This window comes from Mastomys coucha, unplaced genomic scaffold (assembly GCF_008632895.1).
Source record: "Mastomys coucha isolate ucsf_1 unplaced genomic scaffold, UCSF_Mcou_1 pScaffold16, whole genome shotgun sequence".
Lineage (NCBI taxonomy): Eukaryota > Metazoa > Chordata > Mammalia > Rodentia > Muridae > Mastomys > Mastomys coucha.
Genome location: NW_022196898.1, coordinates 8,963,996 through 8,973,542, shown reverse-complemented (window position 1 = coordinate 8,973,542; position 9,547 = coordinate 8,963,996). Strand labels below are relative to the sequence as shown.

Here is a 9,547-nt window from a genome sequence, read left to right as displayed (position 1 = left end):
TTACACATGAAACTGCCTGGGCCTGGTGTCTGCAGACGCTTTCTGCCGCGACTCAAAACCCATCACAAAGTATACTTATATTTAAATAATGTTTTAAATAATAAATAATATAAAAACAAAAACACTTAAAAAATCATTGGCACATACATGCTTTTGTTTACAAATGACACACCTCAGTCCTACGACGTGATTAGCTGAAGCAATTCACTTATCTGGAATCCATAAGGCATAATATGAGGTGTAATTCTCTGACATGCCCAGGAGATGGCACTAATAAATATCTGAGATGAGTAAGCTAGCTCAGTGGGTAGAGGTGCCAAGGCTGATGACCTGAATTTGACTGCCAGGAACGACATGGCAGAAAGAGAGAACCAACTCTCAGTTTGTCCTCTGACTTCCACACACACAACCAAGTAAGTATAAGAAAACAAAGTAGTTTTGAGGATAGTAATCCCAGAATGAACGTCATTATATACTGAATGCTTATGACTGTTTATCTTTCCTATCCCAGATCTTAGATCTACCCTCATACAACAACTTATAAATATACAAATAAATAGACCTATAGATAATGAAACTCCAAAATGATACACACATCCCTTTGTTACCTACACTATATCTAGTAAACGTCTGAAAATCTGTAGCATAAAACCGGAAAAGCTGGCGAGGCTATTGTTTATAAGAGGATGTGACTTTATGGTGTTCTTGGCTGAGAATGACAGAATAAGGCACCTGACGTAGGCTTCTTCCACTTTGCCTTCTTCCCTGTAGAACAAGAAAAGGTTTAGTAGGTGTGGCCTTGTTGGAGGTGTGCCACTGTGAGTGGTCTTTGATGTTGAAGCCTGTCTGCTTGCTGCCACACTCTCCACTATGACAGTGGACTAACTCTGCAACTGTAAGCAAGCCCTCAATTAGATGCTTCCTTTTATCAGTTGTATTGGTCATGGAGTCTCATCACAGCAAAAGGAGAGTTACTAAGACACAAACTCTTCCCCAACCTGGGATGCTCATATACTAACACATGTAGGCTAAACTGCTTTGAAACCCAACCTGAATAAAAACTCTTAGCACCCTTGTCCTTTCTAGTATCTAACTCAAATGCATACAATGCAGAAATGACCACCATACCGAGCACCCAAGAAACCAACATTCCAAAATCCCAACAAATCCAGTTCTAGTATATAGATGGATATGCCCCTTTGCTTTACTATGAAGCATGTGTTCATGTGCCTGAGTTTTTATGACCTAAATGTGCATTAATGTAAATTTATTTAAATGCTACATTGCATCTGATAGATTATTATGAATTATATATAGTAGAAGGCACTGATATGGAATAATCTCTAAAATATTTTAAGAGAAAAGAAGTATAGGCCTTTTATTGACTTTTCCCTTTCTTTTTTAGTTTTTGGCCTCAAACTTATGATCCTCTTATCTAAACTCCCAGCCCCTACCCCTGAACTCTGAGATCACAGGTACAAGTGACGTTACACTTGGTCCAGAACAAGTTTTATATCCCATTTCTTTAAAATATACATGAACACACACACACACACATGCACATGCACACACAGTGTATACATACACTTTGTATCTTTAAAACAAAACAAAAAAATCTACGAATGATGCTATAGAATATAGATGAGATGTATTTTTCATTTTATGTTGGAGTTTTACTCCTTCAATTGTTAAAAATGTGTATGCATTTACTTCCTAAACAAATAGAAAAAGTAGTGCTTTCATGATGGCTCAGTGGGTAAAAGTGCTTGATGCCAAGCCTGACAACCTGAGGTGATGGACAGAACCCACATGGAAGGAAAGAATGGACTTCTGGGAATTGTCTTCTGACCTCCACATGTGAGGCATGGCGCATACCCACCCACCAAACCACAATTACCTAAACACCCAATAAACAAATGTTAAAAAAAAAAAAAAAAAATCTTTGGAAAAATCAAATACGAGAAAAAAAAATCAAAAGAAAAACAATACATAGAATATAAACAACTGACAAATTTGGCAAAACACATAAACAGCAGGGCAGTGGTGGTGCATTCCTTTAATCCTAGCACTTGGGAGGCAGAAGCTGCCAGATTTCTGAGTTCAAGACCAGCCTGGTCTACAGAGTGAGTTCCAGGACTACACAGAGAAACCCTGTCTGAAAAACAAAAAAACAAACAAACAAACAAACAAACAAAATATATATATATATATATTACATATATATGTATATTATATATATGTAACAATTACAAAAAATAATTTTTGTTTTCTTAATTTGGCAAAAATCAAAGGCCTTGTTATATAGTCAGTACTGATTAAAGTGAAGAATTTTAATGCTGGAAGAACAAATTGTCAGAGAGTAATCTGGCAGTGTTCATAAAAGAAAAAAACGAATACAATTTATGACCCAGCAGTCACGCTGCCCTTCAGGAGACCATCAGCGTCCACAGGAACCTACAGCATGGGCTCTGGAGTCAGACTACTTGGGTCCAATCCCATTTCCTGATACTGGCAGGTTTTTTTCTTTTAAAAATATCTATTTTTGTTTTAGTGCATGGATGCTTCACCCATTTGTGCATGCCTGGTGGCCGTGGCGGCCAGAAGAGGGTGTCAGATCCCCTGGAATTGGGAGTTAGAGACACGGCTGCACATGGTGCTGGCACAGCAGACAGTGTCCTTGTCCAAGCAGCCGTCTCTACTCTCCAGACCCAACAGATTCCTTAAGTTTCTTCACTCAGAAACTAGACATCATAGTAATAGACACTTCATAGTTTTCTGGTAAGAATAACACATCCTGTAAGTCACTCTGTATACAAGGCAGTCCTTGAACTCACAGAGATCCACCTGCCTCTGCCTCCTGACTGCTGGGATTGAAGATGTGTACCACTGCAGCCAGGTTATACAGAACTTTTTAACTGACAAACTTGAAGGCAAAAACAAATTTAAAATGTCTTTATTTGTTTATATAGGAAATACTATTACCCATTAAAAAACAAATGTCTGTCAATTTATTAAGCTTTTCTGGAAAAAAAATCATCTTTCTTTATTACATACTGACATGATACAGAATGCAGATGTAAAGTCAATTGAATAGACATCATTAAATAATTACACATATTCAACCTCGGATAAATGGTTAAAAATATAGACTGATGTTAACAGTAAGCATATGGCACTTCCATGAACACCACGGGATTAACAGACTTGCTTATAGTGTTTCCTGCCAACGAATTCACTTTCTGTGAGTCTTCAAACTCCCAATTCCAAATCTTCAAGCTCTTGGAGAAGGGCTGTCTCTTTTTGAATTTTCTCCAACTAGAAACATTTCAAATAATAATGTTATCAAATAGAAAATAAATATGGACCTGTACTCAGACAATATAAAGGACAAAATGTAGAGATGCAACATTCTTAAACTTTATCAGATTCACTGGTAAACCCAGATTAGAAAGCAGTTCTACCCGGTTTTTGTTATGCACTTGGGGCAATGCAGAGCTGCCTTGCTGTCCCTTCCAGTGCAAGATTTCCTGGATCTGCTTGCGCTTACAAGTATGGAGAACAAGAAGAGCCAGCAGGGTGGTGCAGCAGGTAGGAGGAGACTCTTGTTACTTACCTAACCCAACAATTGTCAGTACTTTTACAGTGATAGCATTAGGAGACCCCTTAGGAATAGTGACCCAGCACCATAGTCTGGGCCAGTATTCATGCTTTTTCTTTCTGACTGAAGGATCTCGTCTATTAAATAGGACAGGGTGCTAATGACTATGAACCAAATGGAAAGTGAGGGCTTACCTGATTTTTTTCTAGCTGTTTCCCAGCGGCTGCCTGCTCTTTCAGCTGCTCTATGGCTTTCAGTTTCTGTGAAATCAAATAAGGGGAAGGAGAAGGAAGAAAGAGTTACTTTCTACTGCAGATGCTTGTATTAATAACAACCATACTACATTTCTTTCAAAAATGCAAAGATAAATTCCTGTTAAAAGTTAAATATAAAATTATAGTTTAAATACATGGGGTTGGGTAAAATAGGTTTTGCAAGTTTTTGTTTAGTTATTCTGTGTGGGTGTGTGGTGCCTAAGATGCAGGACACACATGGTGGGCAGAGGAAAGCTCTGTGGTGTCTCCTCTTCCTTTCTTTTCATCTCTCTGGGAGTTTTCGGAGCAGACTTTGTTGTCAGGTTTGCACAGTGAGTTTTTCATTGATGCTTGAGTGTATGGGTGTGGATTCACAAGTATAACACAAATGTCAGCATCTATTTCAGCATTCCACAGTGGCAGGAGACCTGCCCTTATACACCATAAGCTCCCTTTTATGTGTGTGCTCCTTTAAATAAACTGGAAAGGGCCGGGCAGTGGTGGCGCATGCCTTTAGTCCCAGCACTTGGGAGGCAGAGGCAGGCAGATTTCTGAGTTCGAGGCCAGCCTGGTCTACAGAGTGAGTTCCAGGACAGCCAGGGCTACACAGAGAAACCCTGTCTCAAAAAAACAAACAAACAAACAAACAAACAAAAACCCAAAACAAAACAAAAAACTGGAATAAAGTATCTGTTCATTTGAAATAAGGTATTTATTTCATTTAATAAATAAAATATTTCTTGTACTTCTTGTAGCTAATGAGATGCTGAGGTAAGTGGTCCAGGCTGGAGATGTGGCTCAGTAGAAGAGCACTTGCATAGCATGCTTGAGCTCTGGGTTCAACCTCCAGTCTCACAGCCTTCCCTACACAGATGTGTCCTATTACTTCAAAATTAAGCACTGTAAGTAGTTTCAGACATTAAAGCATTGATGAATGGAAGTGAACCGAGATCTTTTCTCAATTACAATATTTTAATAGAAAGCAGCAATGAGAACTTTTTAAATCCCTGCTTTAAGCACCTGGGCTCCACTCTTAATTCTCATGCACATATCTGCTTTTCATTTAAGTCTCACCTTCTTTAGATTCTTAATTTTTTTGTCTACTTCAGGGTCACCCGAAGCCGACTGGGTGACGGTGTTCCGTGGCGCACTCTGTGGGACAGGAGTAGGAGCCAACTCACTTCTTGCTTCCTAAAGGAAAACCAAATTTGAACATTTATTTCTTCTCTCTAGGTATCTGAGACAGATCAGTGGGTAACGGTGCCTGCTGCCAAGCCTAACAACCTGAATTCAATTCCCAGGGCCCACCTGGTGGAAAGAGTCCTGACTCCCGAGGAGAGCTGCGGGAGCTGCTGCTTTCCTTCCACTCTGTGGTCTCAGGGATCAAACGTGAGCCTGGCCTATTAAAACATGTTTACACTAGGTGCAAAAGGGAACAATGATGTTTTCACTTCAAATCTTAGAAACATATAATGTAGTCTTCCCCTTTGAAATAGAAATCGGGTAAAGATGCTTCTTGCCAACTCTGGCAGCTTGGAGCTGATCCCAGGGCCCACAAGGTGGCAAGAGAACTGACCCCTTACGTCGTCCTCTGACTTTACTGTGGAGCATTTTCCTCCCAGTGAACACCCCTCCAGGAGAGGAAGGAAACAAATGGTCACGGATCTAGGAAAGCAGGACCCGAAGGCCCCTCTCAGCTTCATAAAAGGAGTGACCTGCTGGGTAAAGACTTTGACCAGCCAGGCTAAAGAGAAGGTTTTAGACAGGGGAGCAGACTTGTAGCTTTATAATTCATCACTCACATTGGGGTGGGCTTTTCAGTATCTGAAAGGGAGCTGATTTTTTGAGCCATCCCTGCTCCTTAGAGGTAAACCCCTTACTCATGATCCTGTTAGTATGTCCAATAAAAAGTTACTAGCTCGCCAAGTTGGACACTGGCACAACTGTTACTTTGGGCTGCTGAGGTTTCCATTTCCTGGGCTGAAGAGGTGTGTGCTGCGTCTTCCCAGGAAAACTGTCATGAAGTACCACTCTACACATGTGTCTGTGTGTCCCAGGGGCTTGCTCGGACAAGTTCAATCTTCAGACCCACTTTAAAAGCCAGATACACGTCAGGCAGTGGTGGCGCACGCCTTTAATTCCAGCACTTGGGAAGCAGAGGCAGGTGGATTTCTGAGTTTGAGGCCAGCCTGGTCTACAGAGTGAGTTCCAGGTCAGCTAGGAATATACAGAGAAACCCTGTCTCGAAAAACCAAAAAGAAAAAAAAAAGCCAGATACACATGACAGGGAGGAGTAGGAGACAGAAGAATCACACCCTGAAGCCCACTCATGGACTAGCTGGCCTGGAACATATAGCACTGTGGCAGAAACAAGGACAGCCTGTTCAAGAAGGCTGGAAGGTTGAAAGCTACACACATCCAGACTGCCACCACCCAAAATGATTAAATGGTCATGAGTGCATCGGATTAGTAAGTATTCTTAGGAGGCTGTATGTCCTCCGCCATAGGAGAACACAAAAAGGAAGTCCTTCCACAGAGTCCATCAGCACCTTGCTGAGACACCACCACAAGATTTGTGGGTGATAAGCTTTTATTGCTTAGAAACTATCAACCTAAGGAAGGCATTTTGATCTAGTAAGTCTAAATAGACTAAAATATCAGCTCTGTCTTAATCTCTAAAATATGATTATCCTGATCTCATCAACCAGATTTTTTTTTTTTTTGTTTTGTTTTGTTGTTGTTGTTGTTTTTTCGAGACTGGGTTTCTCTGTGTAGCCCTGGCTGTCCTCGAACTCAGAAATCCACCTGCCTCTGCCTCCCAAGTGCTAGGATTAAAGGTACACGACACCACTGTCCAGCCAACCAAATATTCTTAATGCAGCTAAACACAATATCACCATGAACCAATGAATCATATCACTGTACTTTAGATCAATTATTACAAGTTCATAAATGGTTTTTGTGTAAGTATTGTCTTAGTTGGGTTTTCATTCCTTTTCTTAATTTTCTTTTAGAGCCAAAGCCCCTCCTGGCCTAGAGTTCATTATGTATCCTAGGCCAGGCTAGGCCTAACTCCTAACAACCCTCCAACCTCAGCTTCCCAAGTGCTGGGACTGCAGGTATGACCTGCCACACCCAGCTTTTGCCCTCTCTTAATACACTTGTGCCTTATGGAAATGAGAGACTCCATCAAGTGTCTATAGTAGGGGGCTGGAGAGATGGCTCAGCAGTTAAGAGCACTGACTGCTCTTCCAGAGATCCTGAGTTCAAATCCCAGCAACTATATGTTGGTTCACAACCAGCTGTAATGGGATCTGATGTCCTCTTCTGGTGTGCCTGAAGACAGCTACAGTTATACTCACATACATAAAATAAATAAAATCTTAAAAAAAAAAGTCTATAGTAGGAAACACTCTACACAATCCCATTGAAAGCTCAGGTTTCAAGGTCAAGTCTAGTTTCTTTGTCGTCAAGGTAGTGCTAAGATATAGTAGAGCCTTCAGGAGGTGGGCCTAATAGGTCTCCAGGTCATTGGGGGAATGCTCTTGAAGAGTACAGTGGAACTCTAGGTTTCTGCCGTGAGAATGCTACATGCCACCAGCCCACAGTAGCAGAGCCAATCAATCATGTACTACAACCTCCAAAACTGATTACAAAGAGCTGAAGGTATAGGCCAGAGACAAATCATTTGCCTACTACATGCAAAGCCGTAGGTTCAGTCCCTAGTACCACGAAAAGCAAAATGGTGGTGTTAATTTCATGTTTGTAAGGCACAGTGGTACACATTTATCCTCAACACTTAGGAGGATAAGGAAGGAGGATCATGAGTTCAAGGAGTCAAAATGAATGTTCTTTCTGTCTTTAAAACTTTATTATCCCAGGTACTCCACTGACATTAACATATACAAACAGTTACCCACTATATAAATACAGATATTTAGTCCACAGACAGGCACAAAAGAAAGCTACCCAGCTATTTACATCTAATTCCAAATACAATTTATCACATCTTAATCATGTCTTCAGAAATATAACTGTTAAAAAGGCCATGGGTTAAAGCTACAGTAAGTAACTTTTTGCTTGGGTTTGAAGAGATCAGCACTCCAAATACCTGTTTTGCAGCTTTTTTAGCTTCATGCTTCCTTTGATTTTTAAGGGCTGTTTTTGATAATGGCTTGTCACTTCCTGGATGTGGCTTCATATTCTGGGGAGGTTCCTCTTCATGCTACAGAAAATGTAAAACAAGTATTTCTGAAGAGAGGATCTTATGGCCTGAAGACAATAAATGCGTTTTTATAAACCAACAGTGTTTGTGGTGGCTTGAGTGAGAATTGCCTCCATAGGCTTATATGTTTGAACACTTAGTCATCAGGAAGTACACTCCGTGGGAAGGATTAGGAAGTGTGCACTTGCTGGAGGAAGTGTGTCACTGGGGGTGGCCTTTGAGGTTTCAAAGGCCCAAGTCAAGCCCAGCAGCGTCTGTCTCTCTCTTCCTGATGCCTGTGGATCTGATGCAGCACTCTTAGCTACCTCTCCAGCACCATGTCTGCCTGTGTGCTTCCCGTCACGATGATAATCTACACCACTGCAACTGAGCTAGCCTCAATTAAAGCTTTCTTTTATAAGAGTACCTATGTTCACGATGTCTTATCAAAGCAACAGAATACTGACTAGGACAGTCTTAAAAATTAAGACAATTTCATATATGTATTCAGATCCATATTGCCTTGAAAAATCAACAAATTTCTTAGGGTGAACTGGCCCTAAGATCAGTCTCCTGCAGGAACTCGACGGCTGCTGAACACCTAGCTGCTCACCACGTCTTCCTGCTCACTACTGCCTTCCATCCCCACCCTCAGCTAATGAGCATCTGAATTCAAGTCCTGAGACCTATAAAGCTATGAACTTATAAAGCAGCATATTGACTTATCTTTTCCAAAAATTAAATAACTGTGAATCCAATACAACAGACTATTGCCACTGCTCTAAGTCACCATCGTAAGTACATGGTAAGACCTTATTGCTGAAGAGACTTCATATTTTGGCTGTAGGAAATAAGAGCAATCAACCTCAAACTGGCCAGGAAGTTTCCTCCCTGCTGGGTAGCATTCCTAGTGCCAGACAGTGCTATCTGCTGGGGGAGACTGCTGGGGGAGAGAAAGGCACGAATGGGCTTAACTAGTACTATATGCTGCATGGTGTAATACTGAGTTTCCAGGCAAGATGTGCCTACTGTTGCAACAGTTGCATGCCTGCTATGTAGTAACTGCTTTCTGATTAGATTTGAGGCTTGTTCCACACAAGAGAATTTCATGCCTCCTACTGTATATCCTGATCAAAAGTCCTGATACTGTTATTTTGCTAAATAGTCATGTTAGCATATTGACTTCTAAATTTTTATATTTATACTTATAGACCTAAGCTGCTTTCAGCTTTAGTCAGAAAAGCTTCCTTTTTCAGTGGGTAGAAGTCAAGGGAGAGATGCATTACTGGTCAAAGTGCTAAGAAAAAAAAAGAGAGATGAATACTTAGCCCTAAAGAAAACATGATGTCAACCCCACCCTATCACCAAGGCTCAGTGAACACTGTAGAAGAGGAGTCAAAAAGATTCTAAGAGCTCCAGGTGATAGTGGCACACGCCTTTAATCCCAGCACTTGGGAGACAGAGACAGGTGGATTTCTGAGTTCGAGGCCA

The 9,547-nt window shown here is 41.0% G+C and overlaps 1 protein-coding gene across 1 annotated transcript in view; it reads right to left on the bottom strand.

The window, feature by feature from the left end:
- Positions 1-2,937: 2,937 nt before the first annotated feature.
- The window catches only part of Eif2a (eukaryotic translation initiation factor 2A), a 29,143-nt gene continuing 22,533 nt past the window's right edge, over positions 2,938-9,547 (bottom strand). Inside the window, exons 11-14 of the mRNA XM_031373902.1 lie at positions 7,964-8,077; positions 4,927-5,043; positions 3,793-3,858; positions 2,938-3,315 (exon numbers count right to left, since the gene is read on the bottom strand). Of these exons, the coding sequence (XP_031229762.1) occupies positions 3,250-3,315; positions 3,793-3,858; positions 4,927-5,043; positions 7,964-8,077 (363 nt within the window). The 3' untranslated portion in view covers positions 2,938-3,249. The remainder of the gene's footprint in view (positions 3,316-3,792; positions 3,859-4,926; positions 5,044-7,963; positions 8,078-9,547) is intronic.